This window comes from Cuculus canorus, chromosome 9 (genome assembly GCF_017976375.1).
Source record: "Cuculus canorus isolate bCucCan1 chromosome 9, bCucCan1.pri, whole genome shotgun sequence".
Lineage (NCBI taxonomy): Eukaryota > Metazoa > Chordata > Aves > Cuculiformes > Cuculidae > Cuculus > Cuculus canorus.
In genome coordinates, this window is record NC_071409.1 from 12,538,587 (window position 1) to 12,556,709 (window position 18,123).

The following is an 18,123-nucleotide window of genomic DNA, read 5'->3' on the forward strand; positions in this document are numbered from 1 at the left end:
ATATATCAGGCCCTGCCCCAGGCTAGAGAAATATGGACAGTTTTTGGCATCTTCTACTCAGATCTTGAAAACTGACTGGGGGTGTTGGTCCCAGTTGTCTGGTGGTCAGCTCTGGTGGAGCTGGTATGGTAAGTGGTCAGTAAAAGGCTATTTAAGGGATGTGGATGAGCAGGACAGGGTGGGAGATCTGGGTCTCCATTACTTGCTCCATGTATGTCCTGTGGATGAAGACAGAAAACTGCTGTCCATGTCCTCCAGAATTTTCCTTTTGCTCTTGCTTTTACAGGAAGGCATCATAGAGAACAGACCCTTATGGCTGCTTCTGAAAAAGACCTTCCAGTACCACTCAAAGAGTAATTACAAGAAGCTGCAGCGACTGTTAGAGCAGGACTCAGCCTGGCCACCTCTGAATGAAACCATCTTCTCGGATTCTGTGGCAATATCAGTAGAGGGAAATATGGGAGGTCATACCAATCCAACATTCGACAGCAATGAGGATGCACTCTGAAGGAAACTACTGAGGACAATGTACGGAGCAGTTGCACTTGACTGTAGAAGGACTATCTCAGAGACATAAGAAAATAGGAAAGACTGACCTATTACAACCTCCCCTCCCCATTCTAAGAATAACCAGCTCTGGGTTATTTTTAAATTAACTGGAAGCAGAAAAGCTGGCTGCGGTAACGTAAAGCCACAACAGTATTTCTCCTGTCCCCTTGCCCATTTATGAATGGCTGCCAGCTGTAAATGGAACTGCTTGCTGAATATTGGCAAAGTATTCATAGTTGAAACACTCCATTGCTGCATCCCTGTCTTGAACTGTATCACACAGTCCATAAAGGTGAGGGATCCTCCAGATGAAAGTAGCTAAGGGAATTTTCCCCTTCAAGAAAACAAGTAGAACTTTCTCCTGATAGAGGCTGCTGAACACAGACAGGTCCTGGGATTCCTATAGTTCTTGAGTTTCAGATACTTCTGCCTGTTTTCTGGTGTTTGTTTGGTTTCTTTTTTCTCCTTCTGGCAATGATTGGCTTTCTGGAGCTGGAAGGAGCTACAAATAACCAAAGCTCCAAAGCTCTGCATCCACTTGCAGAACCATTATGCTCTTCCCAGTATGGGAACCATGCAGAGCTCTATTGCTAGCTCACTGCTACCAGCAACCTGTTTGGCCTCTTCTCAGGGTAAAACACATTGTACTTGCATTTTCTGAGTGAAAAATGTTTTGATCTGCAGAGCAGAATGATTTCGTTGTTTAACAATTCTTTTTTGAGGGAGGTATTTGTTTGAGATATCAGTTTTAGAATAGTAGAATGAAACACATGATAATTGCAAATTATGATCTCATCCCATGGGTCTACGAGGGCATGCTGTCCCTCGTGGTGTGAGCTTGCCTTACTAGAGCTGATGTTGTACAGCTGGGCAGCTGTCCGGCATCACCTCCTGTTTTACCAGCTCTGAAAGGTAATTCAGGGCTAGGGCCTGAATTAAAAGATGGGAAGACAGCTACGCCTCAGAATAATCTTATTAAGTTCCGTGGCATGCTCATAAGTTGAACCATCTGAGGTTTTGGCTCTGGTTTCCAATCATAATTGTACATGCTATGCACCGTGTGTCATTCATCAATTCATATCCCTCTCCTGTTAACATTTGAGGGTGACTTTTACTCACTCTGCTGTGCTGCTTCTGCCATACATAAATGCAATAGCACTGCACATTTCTGCAGGTTTTACCTACTCAAAACCCCCAGCTTCTAACAGCACATATTGTCTTAGCTCTTTGATGCGAGGCTAACTTCCTGCTCATCGTATTTTGCAATTATGGTCCCAGCTGTGTACATCAACAAGGTATCAGTCAGGGAGGCTTCAGGCCAAGAGGAACACTTCCTTCTTTGGATAAGATGTGCAGGAGAGTTGTCCCCTCTGAACTGATTGCACAATGTATTTTCACAGCTGGATCTTGCCCATGCTTTACCTGGGTGGGGCTGAGGAGCTCTTTGGGTGTACTTCAGTGCTGGGGGACTATATGTTCCCAGTATTTGATGGTAAATTATTTTTATAATACTACAGAAACCCAGAGAATCATGGAGGTTGGGAGTCATGGTAAAGATTCCTTTGGTCTTCTACACTAAAATCTAGCTCTGGAAAACCTGGAGCAAATCAGGAGAGATATGGATTATGGATGTCTGTACCACAACAATGTTTGAAAAGAATTTAGCTTGAATCAAAAAACAATTAATACTATTTTTCTAAAAAGAAACATAACCCACACAAACATGTTTGAACTTGAATAAAACATTTATTTGGCTCAAAGCATTTTTTTCCTCCTAGACAAGTCTGACATAAGCAGATGGAGCAATACCTTCCTACCTACTGCAATTTACCTAACAGTAAATACATGCTACAAACCCACATGACTTGACAGGAAACAGAAATTATTGACATCTATACATAAAAGTATCTCCAAAGTTAGCACAAGTTCCTGGTTTGCAGCAAAATTCATTGGTAAGTGAAGGCTAGATGCTGTATGCACTCCTTGCAGCTTAAGGAGATATCAAAGAGCAAGTTAGTGGAGTTATTACTGCCATCCTCTGTTTGAGGTACAGTAACATTTTCCTTGGAGACAAAATTCACTGTCCTATTTATGAACTCCTGCACATGAGAAATATGTTGCTACATAAACTAGCAGGTGCCGTAGCATTGCAGACTAGGCATATAATTTATGTTTATGTCACAACTGACAGTATAGAAGTAGCAACTCGTGGCAAACCTGTGGTGCTTGTAGGTTCAACAACATAGAGACCTGCTTGCCTGCTGCTGAAATATCACCTTACCTACAAGACAACAGAATTCAGATTTAACCTCTACCACCCATTAAGGTGTTAGTCCTGTATTCCACCTTTGTATGCAAGGCCAATGTCTCCAGCCATACTGAGACACACTTTATGATCTTCCCGCAATGGCATCAGCAGAGCTGTGCAGTGTGTCCCAGCGGTACTGAACTGCTTATATAGCAAAACTTGGTGGCCATCAGGAGACAAGCAAAATGTTAGTCACATCCTTGCTGCAGAAACCAGCTCATTTACACACCTGAAACCCCCTGTGTTCTCCCTCACCTCTGGTGGAACATCACACGTCCCAGTCCTCATCCCAATGCTGTATTACTCTCCTTAAACTTGGACTGGGAGTGTATTTAGGGTCAAGATGAGGAATAAGCAAAAATAAAAGCATCAAGTGTATTTAGGATTCACATCTGCATTTTTCCATTTTGAGGGTCTCGCTGATTTGAAAGGATCTTCTATTTCTGGAACTTAGAATGGCAACAAGCAGCATCCTGCCAGCACAATCTGTCTACTAGGCACCTGCCACAGTCCTTTTGCCCATCCTTACTTGCTGTGCATGCAAGAGAGGCATGTGCAATGTAGGTGCTAAGTTCTGAGTGGTTGAACTTGCTCCTTGGCACTCCCAGCTGGTAACATTGACAGAAGGTAGAGAAACAGAAATAAAACTTAGCCACTTAACGAAAAGAGTTGTTTTCTAGGGGCATTATGGGGGTGTTTTGCAAATTCCAGGCTGCATAAGAGCAGAAACAGATTAACAGTCCTGAATGTCCCCTCTTCTGCAGTCCCTGCCTGCAGTTCAAGCTATACAAACAGCTGAAGAATCCCCTAGAGGACTGAGGCTCCAGGCTCCTTTTGTGACTGGCAGTGGACATCAATTGGAAAGACCGATGGTGATCTTTGCCAGGAGACACTGTCCATCCTGCTTAGCTTTCTACAACTAAATCAAAGGGGCAGACTCTCTGGAGCGCAGCCAATCCACTGAGCCAGGCAGCCGCTCTGAACAGCTAATTTCAAAATTTGATTTTCTTTATGAAATACACTTGTCCTACTTAATGAAAGAATGAAATAACTTATTTTTTCCCATTTATTTATTACTTGTTTATCTTTTTGCAGTCATCACAGTTTTTGTCTACTCTTCAGCAGTCTAGAGCTCAGCTTGGCTGCACACACAACAGAAACAGGTGCAGGCGCTCATCAATAATAGCTATAGTTGTACAAACGCTAACAAACCAGAACCTTTTACAAGAGCTTTCCACTTACATAGCACCTTTCCTCTTAAGAACTTTATGCACAACACAGCTCTTCAGGAGAATTACAGAGGAGGCTGCAGAGTTGAAGTATTTGCCGAGATCAAGCAGGAAAGGAAAGAACAAACAGCTTGTGCCTGGACCATCCAGTTCAGAGAAAGGGAACAGAGAATTTAGTTATCCTATATAGTGGGTGTCAGGAGGCAACAACTAAATTTAAAGGACTCATTACTCACTCTAAAGTATTCATGTTGGAAAAACAGTCCTGGAGCAGTCTGCGCTAATAATCCCCACCATACATTGCTTAACCCCCTATGGCCTTTACCTGGTTTGTGGATGGATGGCACTCAGGCCCTGCGTTAGGATGGTCATGTTGTGCTGTGTGATGGTTCAGTGCATCATGGGCTAATTGCAAATGCCTGCAAGGAATGACAACATTCAAACGTACCATCGGCCAAGCCAGACTGCGAGAGTGTGTGAATTTTCTTCCTTGCTGGCTATTAGTAGTAGAAACATGATTCCTGTTCTAAGGAAGTAACCAAATGTCTTATGTGTCTGAAATACAAAGCATATTTGTCCCTGCTCTTGGAGTGCCCTGTTTTCACAGTGTCCCTTTGTCTTGGGGAAAATGGATGGATAAAGGCATCTCAGAATCACTGCTGGCTCCTGCTCCCTTCTCCCACATCTGTTCACTTGGCACAAGCACGCACTGCTCTGCGCTGCTTGGCTTACCAGCCAAGACTGCTTTGGTACTCTCCAGAAGAGAACAATCAAGAGAAACTTGAATCACAACCTACCCGAAAGCCTTTCTCTTCCTTGTTCCACAGAACCATGCCATGCCCAGGTAGATTCAGAGATCAGTGAAGTGACAACTATTCTTTGGTCATCCTAGAGCCAGGCAGCCTGGCTGCTCCTTCGCCTGTTATTTTCTCAACAGTCTGCCTAATAAAAGGAGTTTCTCCCTGTTGTTGAGTTCTTTCCAGGATAGAGTGAGACTTAGAGGAAGTCAGACATGCTGCACTGCAGTCCCGGGGCATCATTCTCTCTCCCACATGGGGAAGAAGAGTTTGGAATAATTCCTGATGTGCCTTCACTGGTGAAATATTGTGTGCAAAGACTGTGTCTTTTTGTGGATCCCTATGGATGAACCAAAAAAAGGGTGTGAGAAAACTCAGAGCTGTTGTCTCTATTCAGACAAACCTGTACTTTATTCCAGGACAATACACAGCACATTTTTCCTGCTGTGATTGTTTTCAGACTGCATGACAGAAGGAGAATGGGGGAAGAGAGCAATTTCAGCTTAATGCTTGAAAAATGTCTCTGACAACACTGAGAGCTGGGACATGAGAGACTAGAAGATGCAGAGTGGGGCCCCCAAGCCTGCCTGTCTCTGCTCTCCCTGCCACAGGGACTGGCTGGAGCCCCATCTCTCCCTGCTTCGCATGGTTTCACTCCACATACTCTTCAAGGGTCCTGTGCCTGTGCCAGCTGCACTTCTCCAAAGGGGTTGCTCTTTCCTAGTAACACAGGCAGAATTCAAACAAAAGCTTACATCTGAGGCGATGCCCAGAGCTAGTGGGGAAGTTCAGTGCGGATCCACACCTAAAAACCACTGCTCCTGTATGTACCTGCACTGTACTGAGACCAAACCTGGGTCTGGATGCTATGATCTCCCCAGAGCAGACGCTTCTCTCTGACATGCTGGAAATGGTTCCTGGCGCTAGGGCACTACTTCGGGGTCAGCTCTGTGTGGGGCTGCAGCAAACTCCAACTCTTCTCCTCTCTGTGTAACTTGATTTCTCTCGGAGCCCTGCACAAAGGTGTCTACCCTGCACAGGACCACAAGTGCCCTCGCTCCCTTGGCCACCAGAGCTCTGCTCCAGTCACTCCCACCCTGGCAAGCGCAGCAAAGCCAGGAGGCAGAGAAATGCACATTTTACATAACCCAGGCATTTAAGGACTTCACATAGGTGGATGGATTTTCTTCTCTTTCTTGGAAGCCTAATAACAAGTGTGTGCACTATGAAGCTTTCAAAGGCAGCAGAGAGGACCATGGTGAGAGCTGACTTTAACACTGGCCTAAGTTCAAGATGTTCAGCATTGCTCGACCCCACTAACAAGAACATCCAGGACTGAAAACAATGTGGTCAGATGGAGGAAACCCTTTGGAAGGATCCTTGTGAGCTCCTCAAAAGGACGAAAAAAAAGAGCTGGTAAAGAGTGTGAGATTGCACTCGGCTTTTGTATCCTTGTGCATCTCTTTTCCCAAGTGCTCATTTTGGATTTGCCCCCACTTCTTCACCTTCACTCCCCATTCAGGCACTGTCTGTTCAACATAGCCTTGGTGAAGACAAACCCCTGGATCAGTCCTTGCCAACTTTGAAATTGATTTTTACCAAGGGCTAAGTGAGGAACAAACAACTCCAGTCCAGAGGCATAAGAAATGGAAGAGACCTCTTTGCCTACCAGAAGTCATCTGGCCAGGGAGCGGTGTCCCTTTCCCCACTGCGTATTCCATTGTCTTTTCCATCCTAATTGTGAGGACCTCTACTAATTACTGGGTCATCATGTATCAGAAAGCAAGTCATAGGGAAAGTGCTTACAAATGAGTTTTATCCTGGACAATTATCTGAAGTAGCGCTTAAATCACTGCTCCTGAAATGCAAGAGTCTTTGCTGCTTAGCAGGTGTAGGAAGATCGGGCAGATGAACACCTTCTACCACTGCTCTCATGGCAGAAATCCCTTGTTTCTCAGTCTTTTACAGCAGCCTTTATGGAGCTGCTCTGTCCTTTCAAGTGTTACTAAAGTTAATTGAATCCATTTTCTGTCTTTGATTGTGATTGATTATCGATTACGTTCAGCAGCCTGGAAGGGCTGCACCAAGTGCTTTGCAAATACAATGAGTTGGAAACTCTACCTTCTAGCATGGAGTGATTACGTAGCCTGCTGAGGGTAGGAGTAAGACTTTCTCCTCCATCTTTCTGTGCAAGGAACAACTGGAATCCAGATATTTCAGTGCACAGTGGGCACAGAAGTAGGCGCCTCTGCACAGTTGTAAAATACAGTGCTCTCAGTCTTGTATTTGCTAGAGATCTATATGTACTGCATGCACTGGAAGCACAGCAGCACATCCCTCCCAGAGTCTCTGTTCTCTGCAAGCAGAGTCTGTGAACAGGCACAGCAGCAGCTCCAGCATCACTCTTTGACCAGCCTTGGGGACAGAGAAAGTGCCTCCATTATGGGGATGCAGGTGCTTAGGGCATGCACAGGTGGGAGAGACCCTGTCCTGAAGAGCACACCTGCACCTCTGTATCAGGATTGTTTGCACGGCTATTAATAACAGTGGAGCTCCATTTTTTTCTGGTTGCCTTCAGCTGTTGCTTATGTGGTCCTGGTTTTTGGCTAGAGTGCTCAGGCCAGTTTCAGCAGCCTGGATCCAGCACAACATGAAAAATCTGATGTGGGAGACAGGTAAAGAGTCAGCCAGGGATCATGTTTGTCATGCTAATTGTCACAGACTGTTCTTTGGAGGTTTGCTACCTGGTCTGTGGATGTGGACCATAATGTCAGCCTCTACTTGCGTGAGAAGCAACAAGGAAGCCAGCTCCGTGATGAGGATGGAGAGCCAGTATCAATAGATGGATGGAGTGAGGATGTTGCCACATGCAGCCTTGTAACTGGGAGCCTGTGCACCCTGGATGAGTTGCACCCACTTCCAAGAGACACCTCCCTTGCCACATCCAGCCTGAGACTGCAGCCATGCTGGCAGAGAAGGTCTCCAGCTCTGCCCTGGATGCTGCTGACACAGCATGCCTTGTGCAAGGCTGTCTGCTTCAGACTGAGTGGCATCTCTCATAATGCATCTCCTGTGTTCCTGTTTGCAGAGTGATCTGGTTAACCAGTCGTGTTGCAGCCGTACAGCGACTGACTGCACCAGCCAAGGCTTCCTCTGTGCCCCAGCCTGGCGCTGTGCTGACAGAGTGGTGAGGACATGGCATGATCCAGGTGTGCTGAGACCCTGCAGCCTGCGGGAAGGGAGCCAGCACCCCAAATGTCAGGAGCTTACAGCACCATTCCAGTTACTGAAATCAGCCGTTTTAGCCAGGTACAGTGTATTTCTACTGATTATCATCCATCGTGTCTGATGCATTTTTGGGTTCCTCAGTTGCTGTGCTTGGCATATAGCTGTGTGCTAAGTTCCCACTTGCTGGCAACAGCCGATGTTTGGCTCACACTAGAAATCTCCATATGTTCTCACTGGGCAACTCCCAGCCTTGCACTTTTCTAGCCCTAACACCCCAACTCTTCCCCAGCCTTCCCTCCATCTTGGGCTGCAGATTTGATACTCTCCTCTCCCTTGTGGGTGAGGGATGAGTTGTGGTCACACACCTCCTGTCATTCCAGCCGCCCCCATAACAGGGTTCTTGTTTTCCAGGCATGTATTTGGATTGTGTTTATAAAAATCCTGCTATTAAAAGACAAGCAAATGGAAATATCCTTGAATTTCCTTAACTGTGGACACCGGTTTGTTCTCCTACCCCAAACCCACCATTTGTAGTTATTGATTTAAACTTCTGTGGCCTCCAAATAATAATATTTTTGTATACAACAGGGCTGCACATATAAAAGCTACAGAGCTGGTTTTAAATGGATTGTGCTAACCTGGTACAAAGGGCTGCATGATTATCTTTATTTCAGTTGAGTTGCATTGATTTCAGCTTAGTTTATGTTGATTATGATCAGAGTTCAGGTAAATCAAGTTAATTGCGCTCTTAAACCAAAATAGGTACTTACTCCACTGCCTTTAAATCACTTCAAAACTATATTTGGAGTTGAACCAGTACAATTGTTTATACAAGCTCTCTCTAAGGAGCTCTGTTTTGTTGCAAACTCTGTCTTGTAAAGTGTCAGTCATCCTTCTGGCATTTCTCTGAGGTCTATATCAGATGTGGAACTTCCTCATTCTCATTCTCTTTGTTTTTATAGTTGAGAACACCATTTCCTCCCCCTCCTCTCAACTACATAAGCTATGTCAATAGATTACACTATCCCACCACATTGTGTACTTTAGTTGACAGGCTATTCTGGAAAAACATTTAGTGCAGTCACAAGTGGATGACATACGAGAACATTTCCTTTAACTTACTACCTCTGCCTCTGTCTGCAGGGCCACTTGATACTTCCTTAGGGGCAAGTGCCTCATGCAGCCATTGCCCGGTGGGTAGGTAGCTGATATCTACAGTCTAGGTTAGATACCTCACCTCGGTTTTGGTGCAGGATTGCTCCTACAGGTCCCTGCGTGGGCCCACTCTGCAGCCCCCATGAGCAACGGGTGGTTGGCAGCGCTTGTGCTGGTGCCAGAGCAGTGGGCAGAACTGCAGCTGCTTGTCTGCAAACCCACTGCTTCCTCCACTCACTTCTGAGCGTGGGTGCTCTCCTGCCCTTGCCATCAGCCCTAGGGTGAAGTCACAGGGATTGCCTGGAGCTGTGGTCTAGGGAAGAGAACTGAGAGGTTCCCAGGAGATGAGCTGTATAGGGAAACAAATGGATCACTGCAACAGGAATGGAGATGCATAACACAAAGCAAGATTATTTTTTCCAGCAGTGAGTGCAACACAACAAATTAAATCTCTTTTTCTAGGTTTTCTTCTCAGCCTTAAAGTAAAATTCTTTTCCCAAATAAACTTTTATACCAATCTGTCATAGTATGGGTGGCACAAAGCAAGCACTATCATGGGGGCTGCCCATGCTCCTGCCTTTGTGCCTGTGGGGAAGCAGAAACGGACAGACACAGGGCTGCTGAGGAGGTGGGTGTAGGGCTGCAGGACTGGGATAGCACCCATCCATGCTGTGAGAGCTGTGGCCAGGCTGGAGGTGGGTGACTTGTCCAATGGGTTGTCATCCCTGGGGCACTGTGAGACACCAACTGAGTATGGAGCATCTTCTCCCCTTCCTTAAGCCCTGCAGGATGCTGCGAGGGCTGAGAAAGCAATAAGGGTGTAGAGTGAGATCCAATTATGCTAGAGGTACTAAAATTATTGTTAGCCCCCTGGGCAGGTTAAAACAAATTGAAGGGTACAGAAATACAAAGTCTTTGTCATGGGGGAGTAAAGGGGGATGGGAGGAATATAAACCTATGGACTTAATCTCCTGCATAGATAATGCAGCATCACTGAATAAATTACTATTGGGCTGTTAAAGTGAAAGGGCAAGTAAGGATGATGACAGATGAGCTGGAGTATGAGTTGCAGGAAGAGAGTGTACACAGCAGAAAGCCCTTCCATGTTTATTTTCAAAATCAGGCGTACATGGTGGAAGACAATCCATTAGTAGGTACAGTACCTAGTAGCCGAGAGGAGTTATTTGGGGCTTGGCAGTTTTCATCCCTGAGGAAGATTCTGTGCACCTGCTGCAAGGTAGATTTCAGCAGTTAGTGCCAAGTTCACATGGAGACATTCTCCTGAGTGGCAGGTAGGGCTGTTTGGAGCTAGGATTGCAGATAGAAAACTGTTACATTGAAGGGTCACCTGCAGTCTCGATGGTAAAAGCTCCAGGCTGAAGTTAATTCTTCATTAGTCGTGAAAGAGCTGATGTGAGAACTCTTCTCTTCTGGAGCAGCCCAGTAGCATCCTTCTTTCAGCAGCTCTGTTGTATTCTTAACTATGTCATATCAATTAGCAACCATTCATTTCAAAAAATGACCTTGAGCAGTTATTGGGAGGGTTTCAGTCACCAGCCTTTCTTTGCAATAAGCTTGGGCTTCCTGATGAACAAATGCCAAGATCAAACTTGTTAACATAGAATGCTTTGGTTTTGCTGTACAGGAGATACTTGGCTGCAAAACTCAATGCTGGTGGAGGGTCCTGTGCATTTCTGGAAATGTCTCATCCTGTGGGGCTCTGCTCTGTTGTTTTACTGGAAGCCCAAGTGGGATGTGTGAGTAAACTGCATCCACTACATCTTGGCAGAAGTGGATGTTTTTCTGCTCAGAACAACAGCAGGTGAACCCTCCTATCTCTTCGTTATTTGCAGAACCTATTGTTTTCACAGATAGGGCAGCCTGGTTGTCTTTGCATGATGTAGCAGGTTAATAACAATTGGAAGTGGAGCATCAGGGATGAGTCAGGCTTCAGAGGACCTATCATTTTTAATATGGGTTTGGAGTAGTTTGAAGACTTTACCTGGGCATACTGGGATGGGGTGATTGATGCTTCATAGTCATAAGCCATGGTGAAGATTTGGTGAACCTTTTTTATGGCTATTAGTATACATTCCTGGCTGGAGGTTACAGCAAAGAATATGAAACTAAAAGAATGCTCAGTGCTACATACTCATAACAGCTAAATGTTTCCCTTATGATGACTGTGTCCCTTCTTGGAGAGCAGTTGTTGGGGGGGATTAGTGTCCTCCTCCACTGCTGTAGACTGAATACCTTCCATGAGCTGGGATAACTTGCCTCGTGACTGAGCAGTGACACGCACCTGGAGTGCTCATGCTTTTTTGCAACTCCTGGGACTGACCATAGCCACATTGGTGACTCTGTTATTTCATGTAGGTCCTTCATAATGATCTGCAGTGACAAGTTTTTTGGTATAACTAAGGCACACTTGTTCATCTTTGATAGCCTTGGTTTAGAAGTCCAAAGGTAGTATAAAACATTGTACAAGCTTGCTTGTGTCCTCAACAGCACTGTAAGTTGAGAACGTGCTTTAGAATGGAGGAAAACATTTAGGAAATTCCTGGTTTATAATTGCCCCATTCACTTACTAATCCCCTTTTTCACTATGACTTAGATGCAGGGCAATTTTTTTCCTGCATAAACAAGGACACACTACAAGACTGTTCCTCCTCTACAGAGGGCAAACCAAACACATCTTGTGGATAAGAGGAGAGACACATACGGATGGTTACTTGCTGAGTTTGCATATAGAGATGCAGGACATATATTTTTACCAACCTGTAAGCTGAAGCTTTGCATACAGGATGCTGTCATGTCATCTGTGTTCACTTCACTGGAGTATGGATGCTACATTAATGTCTTTGATATGGAAAAGAGCTATGAATTCTGGGACTTCATCTCACATGTGTCTGAACTTTAAGTGGAGTTTGTTTGAAACCCTACAAAAGAAGTTAAAAGTTTCAGGGCTCCAGAAATTGGTTGGGTTTGATGTTACCAATATTTCAGTGCCCCCTGGAGATGGTTTTGAAGAGAATTCCAGTGCAGTACTAAAAAGTTTATTTAATTTGAACTTTGCACTTCTACCCAAGGCTGAAGCTTCATGTTTTAAATATTAATAGTGGAGCCTGGGGGCAGACTGGTCCTCATAACTCATGGTATTTCAGTCCAGCTTCAGTGGCTGAAGAGTGGCATCCTGATTTAGTGTCTGTCTCTTTGTCCTATTGAATGTCAAAGAAAGTATTAAATTTTCATAGAGGGACCAAATTTGTCAGATGAATAATTCATTTCCATCCCAATCTTTATGCAGAAAGTTCTTTCAATGGCTATTTTAGTTATACCAAGTTTACAGAAAAGTTAGTCACTCCTTCAGACAAGCCAGGTGGTGAGCAAATGTCTGGAAAACTTCACTGAATTCTTTTGTTGTTAGCTAGGTACCACAATAACAAAAATTATATTCCCAAACTTCAGTTGGGCTTGTTGCCACTTCTAGCATAACACCAGTATTATAAGACTGACACAATGTAGAGGAGCCAAAAGTATGGAGGTACAAGGAAATTAAGCCTTCATTTTAGCTGTAGTCTAAGATTGAATACTTATGGCCCAACAGCCCCTTAGTTTTGCATGTCCTAATTTTTTTTTCCAAAGAAATATATTCATAACGACTTTCTTAAATCACCAAGTATTAATGATATTTACAGTAATTTGGTCCTTTTTTTTTTTTTCCCCACATTTGGGTAGTATCTCCTAAGTAGGAATCACTCAGTATGAGAGATGTTAAGGTCACCTTTGTTAGATGGCTACAGTGGGAGACTGACTTAAAAATCCCTGAAGCCTGACTTAAAGTTGCTAGCATAGATTCCCCTGCATAGTAACATAGGAACAGCCTTTAATTACAAACACCATGAACTACATGTAAGCTGGTAAGTTCAGAGCTGGAGGCTATTAATGCTCTAAAACAGCCAAGAAAGAATGCTGCCTTGGGAAGGCAAAATAAGCCTCCAAATTGGTGTTTAAAACTCCTGCATGCTGTAATGAAATGTTCTTGCTTCTTCCGACACTTGATCTCCCTAATGTGTATTATGCCCATCTCTTGACAAGCATTGCATTTGTGCTTGCAGATTTTAGACCCCTTCCATGTGTGCCAAGCCTTCACCCTCACGCTGTGGCCGAGCCAAGGCTATTCAATATCCATCATAATCCTGTCAGTCATTTCTGTTGGCTTAATTGTGAACAACCTCAGAGAGGTAAGTCTGCTGTGCACTTTGCCCACTCCCCATCCTGCACTCTGCTAGCAATTTCTTCTATCAGACACAAGTAGCTATTCATATGCTCTTTCTGGTTGTTTTTTATTGCTGTATTACTACATATTTATTTCTCTAGAAGAGTTAAAAGGGTCGTACCTGAAGGTATTGAACTTCCCCAAAATTAAAGATTGAAGTCTGATGCCTGGGCTTTGTAAGACTTTATGAAGGGGGTCTATATCCATCAGTCTGGTTTCTACTGTAATTCAGGAGGATTCACTTTATTTTTTTTTTTTAAGGCTTGCTAAATAGCAGACCTTAACAGCAAAAAGCAGCATGGCTTTTTATTTCTCAAATTTGTTCAACACTTCTGTCATGGACACAGCTGCTCAGAAGCATTTTCTAATAGTTTCAGCTCATTCACTTTGTGGCCTGAAGCATTCACCTGTGATAAATCCAAAACCTTCAGTCTCTATGGCAAAGACAAACAGATTGAGTTGAGCCTTATGCAATGTTTGCCTGTGACCAAGTATCCTCATGCACTCAAATGAGCTTCCTGGTGCTTCATGCTGGAAACGCAGAACACTCTTGCTGGGAATTCAGAAAACATTTCTTGGATTTCTGAGTCCACTTTAAATACACAAAGAAAGAAAAATTGCATGGAGCAAGGATACAATAGTGGAGAAAGAAAAACTATGTGAATGAAAGTAAAGATGAAAGAATGATAGGAACAGAAGTCTGACAGGCAGTATTTTAGTCTTTCAGATTTGTAGTTTTAGGCATCACATTCCTCTGCATTCTCAAGACATAGAGTGAAAAAAACCCGGAGATTCCTGTATTCTGGTAAGTGTTTTGTTAATCTCCAGGGAAAATAAAAGAGTTAGAGAACAGCAGTGAGAATTACAGTTCCTGCAGCGTGATATGATTAGACTTGGTGGCAGAGTGAAGGGATAGCAGCCTGGGGTGCACTGACCTGACTGTCACACTCCTATTCTGCTTCAAAGCCAGGCGCAGTTCACATTGCCTCCAAATTCACTGCTAAAAGCATTATTTCTGTATTAAATTACTGGGGAAGGACAGGTTTCAGCCCTTAGAAAGGTTCCTTGAGAAAGTGGTACAACAAACCGCTCTGTGAAGTGCATCCCAGAGGAGTCCCTCCTGGAGCTGGCTTCTGTTTGAATTGACTCTGGTTTTCCGTGGGCCGGTAAAGGCACACAGCGCATTCTCTGCAGAGCTGCCAGGCCCCCGGGCTGGCAGAGCTTTGGGCAGTATGTGCTCCCTGGTGTGCTGTGCTGACGAGGCACTCCTGGCACACAAGGGCATGCTTTCACTGCTGCCTCACGCTGAGCTCAGCGAGGGATTTGTGAATAGCTGGGGCTTTGGCCAGCACAGGTGTGTTGGCTGCACATCACCTTTCTGTATCTCTGACTGACACTCATAGGATGACTAGAGCTCCCACATTGAACAAGCTCTTGTATCTCTTTGAATGTGCCTTTGTACTTAAAATGTTGGTGTCCATCCTGGTATTGCAGAGCGTGAAGAACAGATAAGGTCTGCTTAGGTTTCTTTGGCAAGGCTGGTTTTATTGTGTGACTGATAGTTTTGGCAGGAAGAATTACAATGTTTGGGGCCTCCGGATATTCTTCAGACGGGGTTGACATCTTCACATGAACAATGCTAATGAAGAAATCCATACTCGGGGATTAGTTTTTTGCAACTGCAACTTTTAAATCAAGATAAGGCACTCTCTCTCTAACGGCTTTGCAATGACAGTTGACTTCATCATTATCTCAGGTTATGTAATGGTCTGAATTGGATTGCAAAAACTGGCAAAGCACAGACACTCAGCTAAATTAGAATTTCTGTCTCTCTTTTTGCAATGGCAGTTTTGTAACAATAGTCTTTACAAGTTGGTTGTCATGCTCATAGCCTCCTTGCAAGGCTAAAAATGTTGAGCACAAAGAAACCCTCTACAAAGGGAATGCAGATAGCAATGTTGCAGCTAAGGAGACTTACTGTAGTGCGAAGCAGGAATAACCCCTTGAAGGTCAAGAGAGGTGCAGCAGCGTTATTGGGAAGCAAATAGAAAGTTAGGTCCGTGTTCCCACAGCAGTTTGTTCTAGGTTAGCTCAATGAACTCACATCCTGACTTCTAACAAGTGATGTGAAACCTCCCCTGGATAACACAGCAGAGTTCAGTTTCTGTGATGTGAGCATTATCACTGAATCGTAACCTACTGCTTCACTTGAGTATTGGTGTTTCAACACAGTAATTGCTTTCCCGTCAACAGCAGTCTACCAAGCTGCACGACCTCACTGAGGAGCGTAACAAAGTGCAGGTTACAGTCTGCATGAAGACTGAAGGTGAGTCACCTGCATCTCATTTTCCTCACCAGCCTGTATAATTAACATTTGCAATTCCAGATATATTTCAACAGCTCCTGTTGATTTCTGTGGCTGAAACATGATGGGTGAGCTGCAGAGAGAATGGAGCAGAGGGAGGTTGTCCGGGCAGGGCAGTGAGAAGTGTGGGCACAGCCTATGTGGTGCAGTAATGATGCATCTTTATCATTATCATCTGTATCTGCAGCATCTGTAATGGCACAGATGAACCTAGTAATTTGTGTTAAGAGTTGAGAATATCTTGGAAAATTTAATTTCACAAACAAGCAGCTAGATAACAACTCTGGCCTTTTGAGACCTGCTTCTCTGCTTTGCTACAGGCTACTTTCACAATCTCGTCAAGTAGTTTGTGAGGTATTTTCAAGGAGTACATGGCTCTCACCAAGGTATGCATCTTCTTTCCTGCGTCTCATTTCCTTGCCCATAAAATAGAGGTTATCACTATTTTTGCCTCCTAACGATGTTGAGATGGGCAATGGCTAGGGTGATGGGAGTTGTAAAGGTCTCATATGGTTTCTTGTGGTCAGAGTGGTTTATGGACACTAGGCAAATACTGCTGAAGACAACCACTTGGAGGGAAATGTTTAGACAAGAATTGATCTTTGTGCTGTTGCTGTTCAATCAGTATGATTTCTAAGAAGTGCTGGCAGTGTAGAAGTTTGGTAATGGTCCGTGTGTGCATCTTGAGACTCTAATTGCCCAGAATTTGTACACACATTAAGTTCATTTTTTTTATTGTTCTACAGGTGGCAAAGAGCCGGAGTCTTGTGACTTAGTTCCTAGACACATGTTTCTTTTAGATGGAAAAAACTTGCTTTCCTATATGATGCAGTCCTGGTTTCTGGAAGCTGCATTGTGAATGAAAGGATGCTCACAGGTGCAGCCTTGGGGTTTGAAATGCTAACACCCTGTACAGATTTTCTGTCAGGGAAATGCCTCTGTCGTGACAGCAAATTGTTCACTATTTACGAGAATAGTTTGCAGCAGGAAGTGGAAAAAATGTGGCCTGAATAATTCACAGTTGTCTTGGGCTTTTGAACACTGCTATTGTGTAATATGCATTTCTTATCCACATTAAAAACAAATAGGACTAATATACTGTCCAGAATAGAAAGTGAAACTACCAAAATACACTGAATATGTATTTTTTTGAGGTTTTGGATTCTCATCTTGCAGCAGTTCCATTCAAGCCAGCAATGTATGAGCATAGGGGTCAGTGTTATACCTAAAGATCAAGACACTGTAAGGCACGAACTTGGGCCAGGGGCAAAATTTGGTCCAAGTTGATAGAAAATGCTCAGAGAAGCTATATGGTGTATGCCCAAACTAAGGCTATAACGGCTGTGACCACAAATCCACATGTGTAAGTGCAGAAGCAAGCTAATTAGTCAGGCAAGCTTGAGCAGGTAAAGGGTGCTATCACTTTCTAATATGCAGAATATGACAGACTTTAAATCCCCTTTAAGTGAAGCTGCATGCTGTGCTTGTTAGGTGAAAGCATACTGATTACTAAAACCGCCTCGCCCCTGCAGAGAGACCAGTGCCCTGGAAAACCCACAGCAGGGAAGACTATCGCCACACAGATAAAGCTGATGGGCAGAGTGTCAGTGAGAGCTATAGTGCTTCAAACTGGTATTTGTTCTATCATTTGCTAAACAACAGAGCTAAGGAGCAGCTCTAGAAGCTAGTAGGAGAACTCGTTTCTCTCTGCTGTCCCTGAGAAGTGCTTGTTGTCACCTGATGGCTAAGGCTTGTGTGATGTTATCAGAGTTCAAATAGCACCAATGCAGTATGACACTGCAATGTCATGTACACAACGTGCAGCACACGTCTTCACACAGGGTTCAATACAGCAGAAGGTGACTTGGTGAGATGTATCCTCTACCTCAAACCAGTGAACTTCAAACTCCACAGAGATGCCTTGAAGCTCATCATAAGCCTCTGTCATTGGCATGTTTGCACTCATCTACACCGTGTCTGTGTTTGTGTTCTGCAAGGGATGCAGACACCATCTCTGAGCCCCCAGTTACTTGTTGGAACATTGTTCCCTTCCCTAAACCAGTATTCAGATATCAGACATGAGGGGAGGGGGAATGAACAGAATAAATCTGTCATACCCAGGAGCAGAGCTTGGGGTGTGTTCCTCCTGAGAAAGAGGGTTGGATGCCAGGAAAGCAACAGGGCAGGAAGGTGGTTTCCACCCCTGTTTGCAG

General features: G+C 44.2%; 2 protein-coding genes across 7 annotated transcripts in view; both read left to right on the plus strand.

The window, feature by feature from the left end:
• LOC104063433 (probable cation-transporting ATPase 13A4) overlaps window positions 1-4,873 on the plus strand; it is a 42,411-nt gene extending 37,538 nt beyond the window's left edge. For 5 of the 6 annotated variants that reach the window (XM_054074916.1, XM_054074917.1, XM_054074921.1 and 2 more), the window contains one exon: window positions 287-4,873. In XM_054074916.1, coding sequence (XP_053930891.1) covers window positions 287-508 — 222 coding nt within the window. In that variant the 3' untranslated portion in view covers window positions 509-4,873. The remainder of the gene's footprint in view (window positions 1-286) is intronic. The other variant, XM_054074922.1, reaches the window with a different exon arrangement.
• Window positions 4,874-10,923: 6,050 nt separating this feature from the next.
• LOC128853032 (probable cation-transporting ATPase 13A5) lies at window positions 10,924-17,928 on the plus strand. Its single transcript, XM_054074532.1, is given in 10 exon segments — window positions 10,924-11,088; window positions 13,385-13,510; window positions 15,799-15,871; window positions 16,657-16,713; window positions 16,716-16,787; window positions 17,402-17,437; window positions 17,440-17,488; window positions 17,490-17,542; window positions 17,752-17,848; window positions 17,850-17,928. Coding segments are annotated over 10 exon segments (669 nt in total). The 5' UTR covers window positions 10,924-11,061.
• Window positions 17,929-18,123: the final 195 nt, after the last annotated feature.